The sequence below is a fragment of the Mobula birostris genome, chromosome 2 (genome assembly GCF_030028105.1).
Source record: "Mobula birostris isolate sMobBir1 chromosome 2, sMobBir1.hap1, whole genome shotgun sequence".
Classification (NCBI taxonomy): domain Eukaryota; kingdom Metazoa; phylum Chordata; class Chondrichthyes; order Myliobatiformes; family Myliobatidae; genus Mobula; species Mobula birostris.
In genome coordinates, this window is record NC_092371.1 from 79,192,548 (window position 1) to 79,214,233 (window position 21,686).

Here is a 21,686-nt window from a genome sequence, read left to right on the forward strand (position 1 = left end):
GTGTCAGTATTGAAACCGCTGCTTTTCACATTGTTTGTCAATGATTTAGATAATGGAATTGATGGCTTTGTGGCAAAGTTTGCTGATGGTAAGAAGATACGCGGAGGGCTAGGTAGTGTTGAGGAAACAATGTAATTGCAGCAGGACAAATTGGAAGAATGGGCATAAAAGTGGCAGATGGAAACTGTGTTGGGAAATGTATGGTATTGCATTTTGATAAAATGGGGAGAATGTTCCAACATCAAAGGTGCAGAGGGACTTATTCCTCGTGTAAGACACTCAGAAGGATCATCTATAAGTTGAGTCTGTGGTAAAGAAGACATATGCAATGTTGGCATTTATTTCAAGTGGAATAGAATATAAAAGCAAGGAGATAATGTTGAGACTTTATAAGACACTAGTCAAGCCACACTTGGAGTACTGTCCACTGTTTTGGGCCCCATATCTTAGAAAGGATGTGTTATCATTGGAAAGCACCCTGAGAAGGTTCACAAGGATGATTCCAGGAATGAAGGGGCTTACATATGAGGAGCATTTGGCATCTTCGGCCTGTACTCACTGGAATTCAGAAGAACGTTTGGGAATCTCATTGAAACCGACCTAATGTTGAAAGGACTAGATCAGGTGGATGTGGAGAGGATGTTTCCTCTAGTGAAGATGTCCAGAACTAGAGGGCACAGCCTCAAAACTGAGGGGCAACACTTTAGACCAGAGGTAGGGAGGAATTTATTTAGCTAGAGAGTAGTAAATCTGTGGAATACTCTGCTAGAGACTGCAGTGGAGTCCAAGTCCATACATATGGAGGGGTGTCATTACTGGTCAGGGATACTATTACAGCTACAGAAAGGGTGGGTAATGTAGCAGGATCCTCTTTTGAGTCAGTTTGGGTGGAAGTCAGGAACAGGAAGGGAGCAGTTACTGTATTGGGAATATTCTATAGGCCCCTTGGTAGCCCCAGAGATACCGAGGAGCAGATTGGGAGGCAGATTTTGGAAAGGTGCAAAAATAACAGGGTTGTTATCATGGGTGACTTTAACTTCCCTGATATAGATTAGCACCTGATTAGTTCCAAGGGTTTAGATGGGGCAGAGTTTGTTAAGTGTGTCCAGGACAGATTCCTGTCACAGTATGTGGACAGGCCGACCAGGGGGAATGCCATACTAGATCTAGTACCAGGTAATGAACCGGGTCAGGTCACAGATCTCTCAGTGGGTGAGCATCTGGGGGACAGTGACCACCACTTCCTGGCCTTTAGCATTATCATGGAGAAGGATAGAATCAGAGAGGACAGAAAAATTTTCAATTGGGGAAGGGCAAATTATGAGGCTGTAAGGCTAGAACTTGCGGGTGTGAATTGGGATGATGTTTTTGGAGAGAAACATACTATGGACATGTGGTCGATGTTTAGAGATCTCTTGCAGGATGTTAGGGATAAATTTGTCCCGGTGAAAAAGATAAAGAACGGTAGGGTGAAGGAACCATGGGTGACAAGTGAGGTGGAAAATCTAGTCAGGTGGAAGAAGGCAGCATACATGAGGTTTAGGAAGCAAGGATCAGATGGGTCTATTGAGGAATATAGGGAAGCAAGAAAGGAGCTTAAGAACAGGCTGAGAAGAGCAAGAAGGGGGCATGAGAAGGCCTTGGCGAGTAGGGTAAAGGAAAACCCCAAGGCATTCTTCAATTATGTGACGAACAAAAGGATGACGGGAGTGAAGGTAGGACCGTTTAGAGATAAAGGTGGGAAGATGTGCCTGGAGGCTGTGGAAGTGAACGAGGTCCTCAATGAATACTTCTCTTTGGTATTCACCAATGAGAGGGAACTTGATGATGGTGAGGGCAATATGAGTGAGGTCGATGTTCTGGAGCATGTTGATATTAAGGGAGAGGAGGTGTCGGAGTTGTTAAAATACATTAGGATAGATATGTCCCCGGGTCCTGACGGAATATTCCCCAGGCTGCTCCACGAGGTGAGGGAAGAGATCGCTGAGCCTCTAGCTAGGCTCTTTATGTCCTCATTGTCCACGGGAATGGTACCGGAGGACTGGAGGGAGGCAAATGTTGTCCCCTTGTTCAAAAAAGGTAGTAGGGATAGTCCGGGTAATTATAGACCAGTGAACCTTACACCTGTGGTGGGAAAGCTGTTGGAAAAGATTCTTAGCGATAGGATCTATGGGCATTTAGAGAATCATGGTCTGATCAGGGACAGTCAGCATGGCTTTGTGAAGGGCAGATCATGTCTCACAAGCCTGATAGAGTTCTTTGAGGAAGTGACCAGGCATATAGATGAGGGTAGTGTAGTGGATGTGATCTATATGGATTTTAGTAAGGCATTTGACAAGGTTCCACATAGTAGGCTTATTCAGAAAGTCAGAAGGCATGGGATCCTGGGAAGTTTGGCCAGGTGGATTCAAAATTGGCTGGCCTGCAGAAGGCAGAGGGTCTTGGTGGAGGGAGTACTTTCAGATTGGAGGATTGTGACTAGTGGTGTCCTACAAGGATCTGTTCTGGGACCTCTACTTTTCATGATTTTTATTAACAACCTGAATGTGGGGGTAGAAGGGTGGGCTGGCAAGTTTGCAGATGACACAAAGGTTGGTGGTGTTGTAGATAGTGTAGAGGATTGTCGAAGATTGCAGAGAGACATTGATAGGATGCAGAAGTGAGCTGAGAAGTGGCAGATGGAGTTCAACCTGGAGAAGTGTGAGGTGGTACACTTTGGAAGGACAAACTCCAAAGCAGGGTACAAAGTAAATGGCAGGATACTTGGTAGTGTGGAGGAGCAGAGCGATCTGGGGGTACATGTCCACAGATCCCTGAAAGTTGCCTCACAGGTAGATAGGGTAGTTAAGAAAGTTTATGGGGTGTTAGCTTTCATAAATTGAGGGATAGAGTTTAAGAGTCGCGATGTAATGATGCAGCTCTATAAAACTCTGGTTAGGCCACACTTGGAGTATTGTGTCCAGTTCTGGTTGCCTCACTATAGGAAGGATGTGGAAGCATTGGAAAGGATACAGAGGAGATTTACCAGGATGCTACCTGATTTAGAGAGTATGGATTATGATTAGAGATTAAGGGAGCTAGGGCTTTAGTCTTTGGAGAGAAGGAGGATGAGAGGAGACATGATAGAGACAAATAATAAGAGGAATAGATAGAGTGGATAGCCAGCGCCTCTTCCCCAGGGCACCACTGCTGAATACAAGAGGACGTGGCTTTAAGGTAAGGGGTGGGACGTTCAAGGGGGATATTAGAGGAAGGTTTTTTACTCAGAGAGTGGTTGGTGCGTGGAATGCACTGCCTGAGTCAGTGGTGGAGGCAGATACACACGTGAAGTTTAAGAAACTACTAGACAGGTATATGGAGGAATCTAAGGTTGGGGGTTATATGGGAGGCAGGGTTTGAGGGTCGGCACAACATTGTGGGCCGAAGGGCCTGTAATGTGCTGTGTGTGCTGTACTGTTCTAAATATTTAAGGCGGAAGTTGATTGTTTCTTTATCAGTCAGTGCATAAAAGAATATGGTGAATAGGCAGGTGTATGGGGTTGAGTGGAATCCAGCATCAGTCATGATGGAATGGTGGAGCAGACTTGATGGGCTGAATGGCCTAATTCTGCTCCAATGTCTCATGGTCTTGTAGTGCCATAACAAAAACATCTGACCGAAAGTCACTAAAACCATAGAAGTAATTATCATAGGTGGCAGTGCCTTATCACAGCTGGAGATCCATGAGCAAGTCCTCATCAGAGGATCTGAGGTGGAGAGGATCAGTAGCTATAAATTGCATGGCATTGTCATATCAGAGGACCTGCCTAGGGACATGCATGTAAGTACCATCAGAAAGGTGGCACAATAGTGCCTCTACTTTCTGAGAAGTTTGCGGAGAAGTTTATTTGGAGCACTGCATGCTCAGGGCCTTTGCATTGTCAATGATCCTTCCCATCACTCCAACAATCTCTTTGGCCCCCTACCATCAGGCAGGAGGTACCATAGCACTAGGTCAAGGACTGTTAGGTTAGGAAACAGCTTCTTTCCCCAGGCCCTGACACTACACAACTCCCCGCCACCACCCAGGTTTCATTGAATATGCAGATTACATAGTTTACTTTGATTTGTGTTGTACTGTTTGTCAGTTTACTTGTAGTAATATAAGTCACACACAACAAATTAAGGTAGCATATACTGTGTTGTGCACATTGGTCCAGAGGAATGTTGATTTATTTGGTGGAATTCATGTATATGGTTGAATAACAATAAACTTGAGCTAGGTTTGGCATGTCATCTCAAATTATGACAAACTTCTATAGATGCACAGTGGAGAGTATTCTACCTGGTTACATCATGGACTGACATGGAAACACCAATGCCCAGAAATGGAGATGTCTACAGAAAGTGATGAATACAGCCCTGACCATCACCAACAATTCCTTCCCCACTTAAGAGCATAAGATTTAGGAGCAGATTTAGGCCATTTGGCCCATCGAGTCTGCTCCCCCATTTCATCATGGCTGATCCATTTCCCTCTCAGCCCCAATCAACTGCCTTCTCCTGTAACCCTTCATGCCCTGACTAATCAATAATCTATCAACCTTTGCCTGAACTATCCATAAAGGCAGTTTCCACAGCATTTTGTGGCAAAGAATTCCATAGACTTGCCACTCTCTGGCTAAAGAAATCCCTCCTCATATCCATTCTAAAAGGATGCCTGTCTATTCTCAGGCAGTATCTTCTGGTCCTAGACTCTCTCACCTTTCAACCTTTCAATTAATTGAAGCCATTGGCCTTTCAATGGGTTTCAGTTAGATCACCCTTCATTCTTGTAAACTCTAGTGAGTGGAGGCCCAATGCCATCAGATACTCACCTATGACAAGACATTCAATCCTAGAATCATTTTTGTGAATCTCCTTTGAACCCACTCCAATGTCAGCACATCCTTTCTAAAAAAAAGGGCCCAAACAGCTCACAATACTCCAGATGAGGCCTCACCAGTGCTTTATAAAGCCTGAACATAACATCCTTGCTTTTATATTCTAGTCCTTTTGAAATGAATGCGAACTTCACATTTTCCTTCCTCACCACAGACTCAACCTGCAAATTAACCTTTTGGAATCCTGCACAAGGACTTCCAAGTCCCCTTGTACCTTAATTCTTTGTATTTTTCTTCATTTAGAAAATAGTCAACCCTTTACTTTCTTCTACCAATGTGCAAGACCATGCACTTACCGACAATATATTCCGTATGCCACTTCTTAGCCAGTTCTCTTAATCTGTCCAAGCCCTTCTATAGTCTCTCTACTTCCTCAAAACTACTTGGCCCTCCACCTATCTTCAAATCATCTGCAAACTTTACCACAAAGCCATCAATTCTATCATCCAAGTCATTGACATATAACATAAAAAGCAATGGTTCCAGCACAGACCCCTGTGAAACAACACTAGTCTCTGGCAGCTAACTAGAAAAGACTCGCTTTATTTCCACTCTTTGCCTCCTGTCAAACAGCCACTGTGTTGTTCATGCTGGTATCCTTCCTAAAATACCATGGACCCTTGTTAAGCAGCCTCATGGGTGGCAGCTTGTCAAAGGCCTTCTGAAAATCCAAGTATACAACATCAACTGATTCTCTTTTGTCTATCTTGCTTGTTATTTCTTCAAAGAATTCCAACAGATTTGTCAGGCAAGATTTCCCCTTGAGGAAACCATGCCAACTATGACTTATTGTATCATGTGCCTCCAGTTACCCTGAGATCTCATCCTTAACAATTGAATCCAACATCTTCCCAACCACTGAGGTTAGACTAACTGGCCTATAATTTCCTTTCTTCTTCCTTTCACCCTTCTTGAAGAGTGGAGTGACGTTTGCAATGTTTCAGTCTTCCAGAATCATACCTGAACCTAATGGTTCTTGAAAAATCACTACCAATGCCTTCACAAACTCTTTAGCAACCTCTTTCAGAACCCCACTGTGTACACCATCTGGTCCACATGATCTATGTACCTTCAGACCTTTCAATTCTCTAGAAACTTCTCACTAGTAATGGTAACTTCACACACTTCATGACCCCTGACACTCTGGAACTTCCACCATACTGCTAATGTTTTTCACAATGAAGACTAATGCAAAATACTTATTCAGATTGCCTGCCATTTCTTGTCCCCATTACTACTTCTCCAACATCATTTTCCACAGGTCCGATATCCACTCCTGCTTCTCTTTTACACTTTACGTATCTGAAGAAACTTTTGATTTTCCCTTTAATATTACTGACTAGCTTACATTTGTATTCCATCTTTTCTTTCTTAATGACTTTTTAGTTGCCTGTTTGTTTTTAAAAGCTTTCCAATCCTCTAACTTCCCACTAATGTTTGCTCTATTATATGCCTTCACTTTGGCTTTTATGTTGGCTTTGACTTCTTTTGTTCACTACAGTTGTGTCATCCTGCCTTCAGAATACTTCTTCCTCTTTGGGATGTATATATCTTATGCCTTCTGAATTGCTTCCAGAAATTCCAACCATTGCTGCTTTGCCATCATCCCTGCCAGTGTTCTTTTCCAATCAGTTTTAGCTAACTCCTCTCTGGTGCCTCTGTAGTTCCCTTTACTGCACTGTAACGTCAGGGTGAATTCCATCATATTATGATCACTTGTCCTAAGGGTTCTTTTCCAGTTCATTGCACAACACCCAATCCAAAATATCTGATCCCCTAGTCGGCTCAACCACAAGCTGCTCTAAAATAACATCTCATAGGCATTCTAGAAATTCCCCCTCTTCGGATTCAACACCCACCTGATTTTTGCAATCTATGCTCATATTGAAATCCCCATGACTATTGTAATATTGCCCTTTTGGCATGTAGTTTCTATTTCCCATTGGAATTTGTAGATCACATGCTTACTATGGGTTGGGGGATCTGTGAATAAATCTCTCTGTAAATAAATCTCATCGGGGTCTTTTATCCTTGCAGTTCCTTTGTTCTACTCACAATGATTCTCCACCCCCTGACCCTATGTCATCTCTTTCTAATGATTTGATTTCATTTTTTACTAACAGAGCCTTTCCAACCCCTCCTGCCATCCTGCTTGTCCATTCGATACAATGTGTATCCTTGGATGTTAAGCTCCCAGCTGTGATCTTCTTTCAGCCATGATTCAGAGATGCCTCCATCATCATACATGCCAATCTGTAACTGCGCTGCAAGTTCATCTACTGTATTCCGTATACCGCGCACATCAAATATAACACTTCCAGTCCTGTATTCACCAGTTTCGATCTTGTCAGACTTTTACATTGCAACTCATCCCACTGACTGCAACTGAGCCTCTCCCTGCTACGGGCAGACATTCTCACTTGCTTCAAAAAGGCAACAATCATACCAGTGCTCATGAAGAATAATGTGGGCTGCCTTAATGACTATCACCTGGTAGCACTCACATCGACAGTGATGAAATGCTTTGAGAGATTGGTTGTGACTAGACTGAACTCCTGCCTCAGCAAGGACCTGGACCCATTGCAATTTGCCTATCACTATAATAGCTCAACAGCAGATGCAATCTCAAGATCTCTCCACGTGGCTTTTGACCAGCTAGACAACACAAACACCTACGTCAGGATGCTGTTCATCGACTATAGCTCAGCATTTAATACCATCATTCCCACAATCCTGATTGAGAAGTTGCAGAACCTGGGCCTCTGTACCTCCCACTGCAATTGGATCTTCGGCTTCCTAACTGGAAGACCACAGTCTGTGCAGATTGGTGATAACATCTCCTCCTTGCTGACGATCAGCACTGACGCACCTCAGGGATGTGTGCTTAGCCCACTGCTCTACTCTCTATATACACACGACTGTGTGTCTAGGCATAGCTCAAATACCATCTATAAATTTGCTGATGATACAACCATTGTTGGTCGAATCTCAGGTGGTGACGAGAGGGTGTACATGAATGAGCTATGCCAACTAGTCGAATGGTGTCGCAGCAACAACCTGGCACTCAATGTCAGTAAGACGATAGAGCTGATTGTGGATTTCAGGAGGCGTAAGACAAAGGAGCACATACCAATCCTCATAGTGGGATCAGAAGTGGAGAGAGTGAGTAGCTTCAAGTACCTGAGTGTCAAGATCTCTGAGGATCAAACTTTGTCCCAACATATCGATGTAGTTATATAGAAGGCAGGACAGCGGCTATACTTTATTAGGAGTTATTAGGAGATTTGACGTCAACAAATACACTCAAAAACTTCTATAGTTATACTGTGCAGAGCACTCTGACAGGCTGCATCACTGTCTGGTATGGAGGGGCTACTGCACAGGACCGAAAGAAGCTGCAGATGGTTGTAAATCTAGTCAGCTCCATCTTGGGCTACCCTACAAAGTACCCAGGACATCTTTAGGGAGCGGTGTCTCAGAAAGAGAGTGTCCATTAATTCGGCTCCTATATCATATAGACAGTGGTTGTTTGTGAGGTTTGGTTCATGGATGTTTTTTCATTAATTCTATTGTATTTATTTATTTTCCTATAAATTCCTGCAATAAAATGAATTACTGGGGGGTGGGAACCAAACGGAAGAGATGGAGGAAGAGGCGGTTGGCTCATAAATAGAGAAAGTTTGGAGACAGTGAGAGAGGGAGGATAGGCAGGTGATAGCGAAGGGATGCGCTCAGACCGATGGTATGAGATGTGTCTATTTTAATGCAAGGAGTATTATGAACAAAGCAGATGAGCTTAAAGCGTGGATCAGTACTTGGAGCTATGATGTTGTGGCCATTACAGAAACTTGGATGGCTCAGGGGCAGGAACGGTTAGTTTGTGTGCCAGGCTTTAGATGTTTCAGAAAGGACAGGGAGGGAGGCCAAAGAGGTGGGGGCGTGGCACTGTTGATCAGAGATAGTGTCACGGCTGCAGAAAAGGAGGAAGTCATGGAGGGATTGTCTATGGAGTCTCTATGGGTGGAAGTTAGGAATAGGAAGGGGTGAATAACTCTACTGGGAGTTTTTTATAGACCACCCAATAGTAATGGGGACACCGAGGAGCAGATAGGGAGACAGATTCTGGAAAAGTGTAATAATAACAGGGTTGTCGTGCTGGGAGATTTTGACTTCCCAAATATCACTTGGCATCTCACTAAAGCAAGGGGTTTAGATGGGGTGGAGTTTGTTAGGTGTGTTCAGGATGTCCTCCTGACACAATGTGTAGATAAGCCTACAAGAGGAGAGGCTGTACTTGATCTGGTATTGGGAAATGAAACTGGTCAAGTGTCAGGTCTCTCAGTGGGAGAGCATTTTGCAGATAGTGATCACAATTCTATCTCCTTTACCATAGCATTGGAGGGGGATAGGAACAGACAAGTTAGAAAGTGTTTAATTGGAGTAAGGGGAAATATGAGGCTATCGGGCAGGAACTTGGAAGCATAAATTGGGAACAGATGTTCTCAGGGAAATGTATGGAAAAAATGTGGCAAGTGTTCAGGGGATATTTGCGTGGAGTTCTGCATAGGTACATTTCACTGAGACAGGGAAAGGATGGTAGGGTACAGGAACCGTGGTGTACAAAGACTGTTGTAAATCTAGTCAAGAAGAAAAGAAAAGAGTGGTGAGTGGGCTACAGGCGACGGTGGTGGTGGTGGATACATAGAAACATAGAAAACCAACAGCACAATACAGGCCCTTCGGCCCACAAAACTGTGCTGAACATGTCCCTACCTTCGAACTACCTAGGCTTACCCATAGTCCTCTATTTTTCTAAGCTCCATGTACCTGTCCAGAAGTCTCTAAAAAGACCCTATCGTATCTGTCTCCACCACCATCGCCGGCAGCCCATTCCATGCACTTACCACTCTGCGTAAAAACCTTACCCCTGACATCTCCTCATTACCTACTTCCAAGCACCTTAAAACTGTGTCCTCTCGTGCGAGCCATTTCAGCCTCTGACTATGCACACGATCAATGTCTCTCATCATCTGATACACCTCTATCAGGTCACGTCTCATCCTCCGTCACTCCAAGGAGAAAAGGCCGAGTTCACTCAACCTATTCTCGTAAGACATGCTCCCAATTCCAGGCAATATCCTTGTAAATCTCCTCTGCACCCTTTCTATGGTCTCCACATCCTTCCTATATTGAGGCGATCAAAATTGAGCAGAGTACTCCAACTGGGGTCTGACCAGGGTCCTATATAGCTGCAACATTACCTCTTGGCTCCTAAACTCAATCCTGTGACTGATGGAGGCCAATGCAACATATGCCTTCTTAACCACAGAGTCAACCTGCGCAGCAGCTTTGAGTGTCCTATGGACTCGAACCCCAAGATCCCTCTGATCCTCCACACTGCCAAGGGTTTTACCATTAATACTATATTCTGCCGTCATATTTGACCTACCAAAATTAACCACTTCACACTTATCTGGGTTGAACTCCATCTGCCACTTTCTCAGCCCAGTTCTGCATCCTATCAATGGCCCGATATATGATATGGTCTTTTAAGAGACTCCTGGATAGGTACATGGAGCTCAGAAAAATAGAGGGCTATAGTTAACCCGAAGTAATTTCTAAGGTAAGGACATGTTCGGCACAGCTTGGTGGGCCAAAGGGCCTGTATTGTTTCAATCAAGAAGTATGATATGGTAACATATGTGTACTTTCATAATAAATTTTTACTTTGACTTACCTTGCCTTTGGTTTTATCTGTTATGTGTTTCATGCACCTCCCCCCACCACACCAGGGAGGGACAGGCTCCACATTCCACACTATTGTGATTTGCATAACCTTGTGTGACACTTTCCCTCACCAATGGAAATGTCTTCTCCGTTCAGTCCTTTCATTTACGAAGGCCCCATTCAAGTCACCTACCCACACTGTATTCCCTCTGTGGAGTAGTGAGTCCCTGGTTCAGCTGACAGTTACTTCTCACTGGATCATGCGGTTTATTTGTCCCTTATTCGTCTCTAGGCATCCATTAACTTCAGCCAGCTTCTAACCTGCTTCAAATCTCAACACTGTGACTGAACCAGAGTGATAATTAACAGAAGCCCAGTGACGCTTTCATGCCCCTGGCAGGGATATTATCTTACCTTTGTCTCAAAACACCACTGCAAGAGGTCATTGATGCACCTGAAAAGATTTATTCGATTTCCCTGGTCTCTAGATGGAAAATAGAACAGCAATCACAACAGTCATCTCCAGGGTAATGAGGGAACTTTGATACACAGCAAAATATGTCCACACTACATCCAATATTAATTCCCAGCCATCCATATAGTAGCTCCTCTCTGAATGGTCCCAAGCCCAGCTGCAAAAGGAGGAGGATTGGACATGGGGCTAATCATCCCATCCCATAAAAACACAGAGCTACAGCAATACCAACAAAAACTCCAAGGATATCATTCCTGGGCGAGGAAGGATCTTCGACTTGATGTCATATGAGGTTGTTCTGTAGAAAGTCTGTGGAAGCCACAGGGCCAATCGACCTTCTGTCATCTAGGACCACCTCTCAGCTGGCTCAGAACAGAGGACTCTAGTCCGCTGTTGCTGGCAGTCTATGCTCCAGTATTGGGTAGTTGGTTTAACTAACAAACTATCTATATACTGCTCGGTAACAAACACAGTGAAGTAAACTCCATACAATATCTATCTGGAATAGCTGCAGGGTGGCAAGCTCGTAGAGCACTGTCTCACAGCCCCGATAACCCAGGTTTGATCCTGATTACTGGTGTTATGGGAAGTTGTGGAGATTGCACAAACTCCACAGCAATGGTGTCTGTGAATGCCGGACTGAAAATTAACAGTCTAAGGAACTCAACAGGTTAGGTAGCATCTATGGAAAGTAATAGAGTCGACATTTTGGGCCAAAACCCTTCATCAGGGTCTCATCCAAACTGCTGGGGTCCTCTGGCTTTTTTTGTGTTCTACTCTGGATTTCTAGCAGCTACAGGATCTCATGTTAAAATTAATAGTCAGAGATCAGAAAAATGCGTTCTTCATCACACAGAGTTCTGGGATGTTGAGCATCGACAATTTGGTGAACAAGACAACGAAAAACACAGAGCGGGGTTTGGGGCAGCTGTTGGGAACCACAAATGGCAGGAAACTAGCATCACTGAGCAGAACTGACAGTGGCAGGAGACAATGAGTGTGAATAAAGGTGGCCTTTTCTGTTTGGTTGATGGTGACTAGTGGTGTTCCTCAGTGGTCGGTGTAAGGAGAACTTCTTTTTTGACGTTATATGTCAATGATTTAGATGACAAAATTGATGGCTTTGATGGAGAAGTATTCAGAGAAATGGTTGTTGTGATGCGTCTAACGTGGTAGTGTAGTGCGTAGTGCTTGTCGCTCTGACTTTCAGCTTCCTCCATTGTTAGCAGTCTCGTGAAAAGCAGAGGTGAATGCTTAAGGCTCTCCCTGCCAGTACATAGTCTCTCCAACAGCAGGCTCATGTAGTGCCTCCTGGCTGGTTACACATGTAAACTGAACTCCTTTTGAACTCAAGCTGAACTACAGAGGACAGGGAGGAGGTCTGGCCCCTGCACACGTAACACGCAGGCCCACCGGTGTGTGGACACACCCTGCTGCTCTTGAACCAGTTCCCCAGCTCTGGGTAAATAGCCCCACTGCCTTGTGGGCAGCCTTGGGAGAGACAAAGGCTACGGGAGTAAACCCAGACAGAAAATTCGGAGTGGAGCCTCTAAGGCAGATGTACGTCACTGAACATCCTTCCGGCAACTCCTGCAGCCAAGCTGGTGCAAGACATATTGCTTTGCTTTCCTTTGGACGACAGCGGTGAGGCCGAGAGGGAGATCTTGATGACTGAGCATCACAGGGTCTCTATACCTTTAGCCCAAGTTTGTAAAAAAACCATTGTACTTCAAGAGAGATGGATGACATCATAGACATCCGGATGATACGTAGATAGGTGGAGGGGCAGGTGGTGTTGAGGAAGCAGGACTAAGGCAGATTAGGAAAATGGACAAAGAAGTGGCATTAGTAATGACCTTTCAAGAACCAATGGATTCTGACATAGTTCTGGAGGACTGGAAAATTACAAATGTCACTCCACTTTTCAAGAAGGGAGAAAGACAAAAAAAAAGGAAATTATAGGCCAATTAGGCTGACCTCAGTGGTTGTTAAAATGTTGGAGTCAATGGTTAAGGACATGGTTTCAGGGAATTTGGAGGCACATGAGAAAATAGGCCATAGTTAGCATGGTTTCCTCAAGGGAAAATCTTGCCTGAAGAAATAATAAGCAGGATAAACAAGGAGAATTGATGGATATTGTCTACTTGGATTTTCAGAAGGCCTTTGACAATGAGGCTGCTTAACAAGTTAGGAGGCCATGACATTAGGGGAATGATACTATTACTAGAAAGAGCTTTTTCCGTTTGGTAGCCGGTGACTAGTGGTCTTCCACAGCGGTCTGTGTTGAGGCTGCCTATTTTTGCATTATATGTCAATGATTTGGATGACAGAATTAATGACTTTGTCGCCAAGTTTGTGGACAATATGAAAGTAGGTGGAAGGACAGGTAGTATTGAGGAAGCAGAGTGGCTACAGAAGGACTTAGACAGATTAGGAGAATGGGCAAATAAGTTGCAGATGGAATATAGTGTTGGAAGGTATGGTTATGCACTTTGATCGAAGAAATAAAAGTGCAGATTATTTTTGAAATGGAGAAAATATTCAAAAATCTGAGGTGCAAAGAGACTTGGGAGTCCTCATGCAGGATTCCTGAAAGGTTAATTTGCAGGTTGAGTCAGAGGTGAAGAAGGCAAATGCAATGTTAGCATTCATTTCAAGGCACCTAGTTAATAAAAGTAAGGATATAATGCTGGGGCTGTGTAAGACATTGGTGAGGCCTCACCTACAGTATTGTGAGCAGTTTTGGGCCCCTTATCAAAGAACATATGTGCTGGCATTGGAGACCATTCAGAGGAAGCTCACGAGAATGATGCTGGGGGAAAAAAAAGTCCAGTTAAGGTCTGAGGAGCACGTAATGTTTCTGGGTCTGTACTCACTGGAGATGAGATGAATGAGAGGGAATCACGTTGAAATGTATCAAATATTGAAAAGCCCAGCTACAGTAGATATGGAAAGGATATTTCCTATAGTTGTGGGGGGAGAGGGTGGAGTCTAGGACCAGAGGAAATGGTCTCAGAATAGAGGGACGTCTGTTTGGAACAGGAATTTCTTTAACCAGAGTGTGGTGAATTTGTAAAATCCATTGTCACTTGGAGGCCAAGTCATTGACCATAAGACCATAAGATATAGGGGCAGAAATAGGTCATTCAGCCCATCGAGTCTGCTCTGCCATTTCATCATGCTGATTCAATTTTCCTCTCAGCCCTCATCTCCTACCTTCTCCCCATACCCTTTCATGCTGTAACCAATCAAGAATCTGTCAACCTCTGTTTTAAATATACATTGGTGCCAATGACAAATAGAAAAAGGAAGGAAGTCCTGAAGAGAGAATTCAGAGAGTTGGGTAGGAAACTGAAAAGCAGGACTTCCAGGGTAGTAATCTCAGGATTGCTGCCTGTGCCACGTGCTAACGAGCGCAAGAATAACATGACCAGGCATATTACTGCGTGGCTGAGAGGCTGGTGTAGGGAGCAGGGCTTTATGTTCCTCAACCGATGGGGCCTCTTCTGGGGGAGGTATGACCTGTACAAAAAAGGACGGATTACCCTGAACCCAAATGGGTCCATTATCCTAGCAGGCAGGTTTAATACAGCTGTTAGGGAGGGTTAAAACTAATTTGGCAGGGGGATGGGGACCGGAGTGATAGGACTGAGGAAGGGGAAAACAGATATAAATCAAAGATAGCGTGCAAAAGAGATAATAGAAAGGACAAGCACGAGATGAAGCATCATCACAGCCTATGGGATGAGTTACAGGACAATAGAGGTGTGGTGCTGTTAAAACAGGCAGCAACAAATACTGGACTGTAAGTGTTATATTTGAACACATACAGCATAAGAAATAAAATGGACAATCTTGAAAATCAGCTACAGATTGCCAGTATGGCCTTGTGGCCATCTTTGAAACTTGGCTAAAGGATAGCTGCCATTGGGAGCTGAATGTCCAAGGATATATGGTGTATCAAAACGATAGGTTAGTAGGCAGAGGGGGTGGTGTGGCCCTGTGTATAGGAAATAATATTAAATCATTAGAAAGGGATGACATAGGATTGGAAGGTGTAGAGTCTGCATGGGTTGAGTTAAGTAATGGCAAGGGTAAAAGGACCCTAATGGCAGTTGTATACAGGCCTCCAAACAGCAGTCGGGATGTGGATTACAAATTACAGCTGGAGATAGAAAAGGCGTGTCAGAAAGGTAATGTCATGATCATTGTTGGTGCTTTTAACATGAAAGTGGATTGGGAAAACTAGGCCAGTACTGGACCTCGAGAGAGAATTTGTAGAATGTCTAAGGGATGGATTTTTAGAACAGTTTGTTGCTGAGCCCACTAGGGGATTGGATGTATTGGATTGGGTGTTGTGCAATGATCTGGAGATGATAAGAGAGCTAAAGGTTAAGGAACCCTTAGGAAGAAGTGATTACAATATGATCCAGTTCACTTTGAAATTTGAAAAGGAGAAACTAAATTCAATGTGTTGGTATTTTAGTGGAATAAAGGAAATTACAATGGCATGGGAGTGAAACTGGCCAAAGTTGACTGGAAAGGGACGCTAGCAGGAAGGACAGCAGAGCTGCAATGGCTGGAGTTTCTGTGAAAAATAAGGAAAGTGCAAGACAGATATATTCCAAGTAAGAATAAATTTTCGAATGGAAGAGGGACACTTCTGTGGCTGACAAGTGAAGGAATGCAAACAAAGGTGTGAGCGTGGCTAGAGGAGAACGGCAGGCAGGAGGACGAACGGGAAGGCAGGCGGCATGCAATGCTCCTGTTAACACAGAGAATCAGTTAACACAGGCAAACAACAGCCAGGAAACAAAATTTAGAATACACAATTTTAAGCGGCCTAGAATGTGAACTACCACACTGGCAGAAGCAAAGATCTGGCGATAAGTGGATGGAAAGCTGGGGTATTTATGCTGCAGGTTAGATGAGATTCAGGTTTGCCGCAATCAGGGAGCCCAGGAGAACAAATGAAATGCCATGCCCACCACACACACACACACACAGGTCTTCACAGTGGAAGACATTCAAGAGTGTCAGGGAAGTGAAGTTTGTGCAGTGAAATTTACGACTGAGAAGATGCTCAGGAAGCTTAATGGTCTGGGGGTGAATAAATCTCCTGGACCTGTTGGAATGCACCCTCGGGTTCTGAAGGAAGTAGCTGGAGAGACTGTGGAGGCACTAACGATGCTCTTTCAAGAATCAATAGATTCTGGCATTGTACCGGATGACTGGAAAATTGCAAATGTTACTCCACTATTTAAGAAGGGTGGGAGGCAGCAGAAAGGAAACTATAGACCTGTTAGCCTGACATCAGTGGTTGGGAAGTTATTGGAATGGATTGTTAGGTTGAGATTACAGAGTACCTGGAGGCACATGACAAGATAGGCCAAAGCCAGCATGGTTTCCTGAAAGGAATATCCTGCCTGACTAACCGACTGCAGTTTTTTGAGGAAATTATAAGCAGGGTAGGCAAAGAAGATGCAGTAGATGTGGTGTACTTGGATTTATGGGAGACCTTTGACAAGGTGCTGCACATGAGGCTGCTTAGCGAGATAAGAGCCCATGAAATTACAGGGAAGTTACTAGCATGGGTGGAGCATTGGCTGATCGGCAGAAAGCAGAGAGTGGGAATAAAGGGATCTGATTCTAGCTCAATGCCGGTTACCAGTGGAGCTCCACAGGGGTTGGTGTTGGGACCACTGCTTTTTACAATGTATGTCAATGATTTGGACAACGGCATTAATGGATTTGTGGCTAAATTTGCCGATGATACAAAGATAGGTGGAGGAGCGGGTAGTGTTGATGAAACATGGAGCTTAGAAAAATAGAGGGCCATGGGTAACCTTGGTAATTTCTAAAGTAAGTACATGTTCAGCACAGCAATGTGGGCTGAAGGGCCTGTATTGTGCTGTAGGTTTTCTGGGTTTCTACGTTTCTAAACAGAGAGTCTGCAGAGATAGTTTAAGGGAATAGGCAAAGGAGTAGCTAATGATATACAATGTTGGAAAGTTTATAGTCATGCACCTTGGTGGAAGAAATAGACGGGCAGACAGTTATTTAGATGGAGAGAGAATTCAAAATGCAGAGATGCAAAGGGACTTGGGAGTCCTTGTGCAGGGTACCCTAAAGTTTAACCTCAAGGCTGAGTCAGTGGTGAAGAAGGTGAATGCAATGTTGGCATTCATTTTTTGACGTTTAGAATATAAGAGCAGGGACATGATTTTGAGGCTCTATAAGGAACTCGTGAGACCACACTTGGAGAGTTGTGTGCAGTTTTGTGCTCCTTATTTTAGAAAGGATACACTGACTTTGGAGCGGGTTCAGAGAAGATTCACGAGAATGATTCCAGGAATGAGGAACGTCTGGCAGTTCTTGGGCTGTATTCCCTGGAGTTCAGGAAAATGAGTGGGGATCTCACAGAAACATTCTGAATGTTAAAAGATCTGAACAGATTAGATATGGCAAAGTTATTTCCCATGGTAGGGAAGTGTAGGACAAGGGAGCATGAATTCAGGATTGAAGGACGTCCAGTTAGAACAGAGATGCGGAGAAATTACTTTAGTCAGAGGGTGGTAAATCTGTGGAATTTTTTTTGCCACGAGCAGCTGTGGAGGCCAGGTCATGGGGTGTATTTAAGGCAGTGATAGAGAGGTTCTTGATTAGCCAGGGCATCAAAGGGCATGGGGAGAAGGCAGGGGAGTGGGGACGACTGGAAGAATTGGAACAGCCCATGATTGAATGGTGGAGCAGACTCGATGGGTCGAGTGGCCTACTTTTGCTCCTATATCTTATCGTCTTATAAAGACTTGATCTCCACAGCTGGCTGTTGCAACTAATTCCACAGATTTGCCTCATTCTGGCTGAACAAATTCCTCATCTCCGTTCTAAAAGGACGTCCCTCTATTCCGAGGCTGTGTCCTCCCGGTTTCGACTCTCCCACCAGAGGAAACAGCCTCACCACATCCATTCTATCAAGGCCTTTCACCATTCGATAGGTGGATTGGTGAATATGGGACCCGTGAACATTCAAGTGCAGACAAATACAGAGATGAGGATTCTATCTTTCTTCGCGGTGCCCCACACCCAAGAGAAATAGTCATGACTGTCTCTGTTCCGATGCCTCATTCCTCCTGTCATTTCAGTCCCGCCTACTACCGCTCCCCTCACTGACTCGGGTTATGCTTACCTCACGCCGATGTTTTCCAATTCATCCACTGTCAGTTTCGGCAGGGTTGTGCCGGATATGTTTTTATCTGTTGAGAGAGTGTATACAGAAAAGCAAAAGCAAAATTCAGTAAGAATCATTCCTGCTCTCGGACCACAAAACCTACACGGTGTTTTAGAAAGACTACCAGCACCCTGTCGATCAGGAGCAGCACGGAACACACGGCTTTTGCCAACAACTTGTGAGCAGAATTTAAGCTTTCTATGAATAAAAGTCGCAACCCTAACATCTGCCGACCCGAACCCGGCAGCAGAGCACGCACCATCTCTCTCCCAGTGACGCCGAATACGCAGCTCACGGCAAACTGAGTACGTTCGGTATGTGACTAATAGAACACAAGTTCAGTGTTTTTAGACAACTTCGTTAGAAATTACACGTGTACCCGGAACGACCGCATGCCTAGCAAACCTGCCTATTCCACACACCTGAAGTCACCTATCACCTTCTGAACTGTCCCTCTTTCCCTCTTGCTACCATTTCATTCTGGCGGCTTCCTCCTTCCTTTGCAGTCCTGAAGAAGGGTCTCGGTCCGAAACATCAATTGTTTATCCATTTCCATAGATGGCACCTGACCTGCCGAGTTTCTCCGGCAGTTTGTTTGTGACTTTCTCGATTTCCAGCATCTGAACAATCTCATGTGTTTATGATTTTCTGTCTGTGTCCCTGGGGAACACTCGCTCCGCTTGTTTAACACCAAGAAACGGAGCTGATCTAGGAGACGCCGCCCCTCTTCCTGTGTTTGGCGTGTGGCTGAACTGTTGTGAGGAAATCCACAGGGAAAGACTGGGATGAACAGTAAACACCACATGTTCCTTCATCAACTCTATTTCTCGGTATCAAAGTTGTGAGGTAGGTCTTCCCAGCGAGGCAGGGAGAAGTCTGTTCATCCCGCAGTCGTTGTGGGTACACCTGTCGCTGCTTGCTAAGTCGTCCTCAAAAAAACCTTGACATCAACCTGACGCGTGTAATAGCAATTACATACCGAATGGATGCTTATTCGGAATCATTGACAGAGGAATGGAGCGTGCTTTTCTGCCGAGCTCGGGAACCCTGCTATTATGGTTGAGAATTTAATAATGGGGAGCTTAAATTCCTCTGTCAAATTATATTCAAAGCTCTTGTCTCCCTGATGCTCCGAATTGACTGGGGATTTCTTTCTTCTAAAATACTTTCTGGGTTGGCATGAACATCGATTTCTCTAAATTCGGATAATTTCTCATCCTCGCCCTTTACCCTTTCTCCATTCCCTATTCCAGTTCACCTTTTATCACTTCTCTCCTCCTCACCTGCCCATCAGCTTCCCTGGTTCCTCTCCTCTTTCCCTTTTTTCCATGGTCCACTGTCCTCGCCAATCACATTCCCTCTTTACCTCTTCCCCTATCACCGCCTCCCAGCTTCTGACTTCATGTCCCACTCCTCCATCCACCCACCTTCCCCCTCACCTGCCATCTTGTACTCCTTCCCCCCCCCCCCGACCTTCTTCTCTGCCCCATCGAAACGTCGACTGTTTATTCCAATTTACAGATACTGAGTTACGGCAGCATTTGGCGTGTGATGCTCTGGGTTTCCAGTACCTGCAGAATCTCGTGTATCATTGATGAAATAAGCGCAGGAGGAAAGGTTTTGTACATTTTTCTGATTCCATACTTGCCTCTGAACAACTTCTCGAACTGTTCCAAGCCTTGCATCCACAGGAATCCGCACACATCGTCCACGCTCCATTCCAGGAAATTCGATTTTTTCGGCGAAAAAGCTCTGCGCTTCGCGGTACTGCTGCCCGCGGCCGCTCCGTCAGAGGTGCAGGACCGCTGTCTCTTGCTGCTCATCTCGCCTCTCTGAGCATCCAACACATCGCACAGACTACACCTGCACACTGCCCGTGACTGACAGGTGTGACGTACCTCGAGGATTGACGCCCTCTTCCCCACACTTGTTCATAGAAAAGTACAGCGCGGAAAGAGGCCCTTCGGCCCATCTAGTCCGTGCCGAAACACTTAAACTGCCTGCTCCCATCGACCCGCACCGAGACCATAACCCTCCATACCCCTACCATCCAGGTACCTGTCCAGACTTCACTTAAACGCTGAAATCGAGCTCCCGCTGGCAGCTCATTTCCAGTCTCACACTTCTCTGAGTGAAGAAGTTTCCCCGATGTTCCCCTTAAACTTTTCACGTTTCACCCTTAACTCATGATTTCTAGTTGTAGTCTCACGCAACCTCAGTGGAAAAAGCCTGCTTGTATTTGCCCTAACTATAACCCTCATAATTTGGGCCGTTTAGATCATATGAGATGTTGACACTTTGACACCCAGGAACTTGAACCTGTTCAGGCTGACACTCAATGACGACTGGTGTATATTCCCCTGACTTCTCCTTCCTGGAGTCAACATTCAATTCACTGGTGGCCCTGTTGCTTCACGCCAAAGATCCCATTTTAGAAGGAAGGCCATAGTACAATTAATGAGATTTGGAGAGTTATCAGTGATAGGAACATTGCACATTGTTATCTAAATCCAGTCCCAGCCCATGTGGTTGCAATAACAGACTTTGCTATGATCCTCAACTGTCATAGTCCGGTCTGTCAACGACTCATTTCAGTTAATTTCCTTTTCCCCGTGTTCCACTGGGCTCTTTGATTAGGGCACCTTATGCTCATTCGAACTGGCAGCATAAAAACTCCTGCTTATATCTACTCGCTGTCACACTGGGGGTTGTTGAAGGCGGGCCCAAATGCAAGACACAAACACTGAAGTACAAGGAACAGGACTTGACTAGAGTAGGGATGAGACAGGATACAGACAAGGAGCAGGGACAAGAACGCAGACTTGGGCTAGGACATGGACAAGACAGGGAACCCGGACAAGGAACTATGCACTAGGAGCCTGGGCTTGGGCTTTGAGCCAGAGACTGGATGAGCACCCAGAACCTGGGTCTTGCCACGGGAGCTCGGGCCCCAGAACCAGGCAAGGACATGACATGACTACAGGACAGGACGTGGCTGGGGTGTAGAGGCTTGGGGTTTGAGGCTGGGGGTTTGATCTTGAGGCTTGAAGCTGGGCTCTTGGTCTTGAGGCTTGAGGCTGGGGTCTTGAGGCTTGATGCTGAGGTCTTGAGGCTTGAGGCTTGAGGCTGGGGTCTTGAGAATTGGAGCGGGAGTGCGGAGGAAGCCATTTTTGAATTTTTCGTTTTTTTTTCCATCTGCGTTCAGAGAGGTGGGACTGTGCAGGCGTGTGATGTCAGACAGTGAAGCACGGAAGATTTAAAAGGAACAGAGCCTCATACAGCGGGCAGCGTAGTTTGCGGGTGGCGGAGTGAGCCGGGAGCAGAGTGAAGG

At 45.0% G+C, this 21,686-nt stretch overlaps 1 protein-coding gene across 1 annotated transcript in view; it reads right to left on the reverse strand.

Moving 5' to 3' along the window:
- LOC140210649 (deoxynucleoside triphosphate triphosphohydrolase SAMHD1-like) overlaps window positions 1–20,178 on the reverse strand; it is a 70,033-nt gene extending 49,855 nt beyond the window's left edge. The window contains exons 1-3 of the mRNA XM_072279799.1: window positions 20,004–20,178; window positions 18,314–18,380; window positions 11,064–11,133 (exon numbers count right to left, since the gene is read on the reverse strand). Coding sequence (XP_072135900.1) covers window positions 11,064–11,133; window positions 18,314–18,380; window positions 20,004–20,178 — 312 coding nt within the window. The remainder of the gene's footprint in view (window positions 1–11,063; window positions 11,134–18,313; window positions 18,381–20,003) is intronic.
- Between the last annotated feature and the right edge of the window lie 1,508 nt (window positions 20,179–21,686).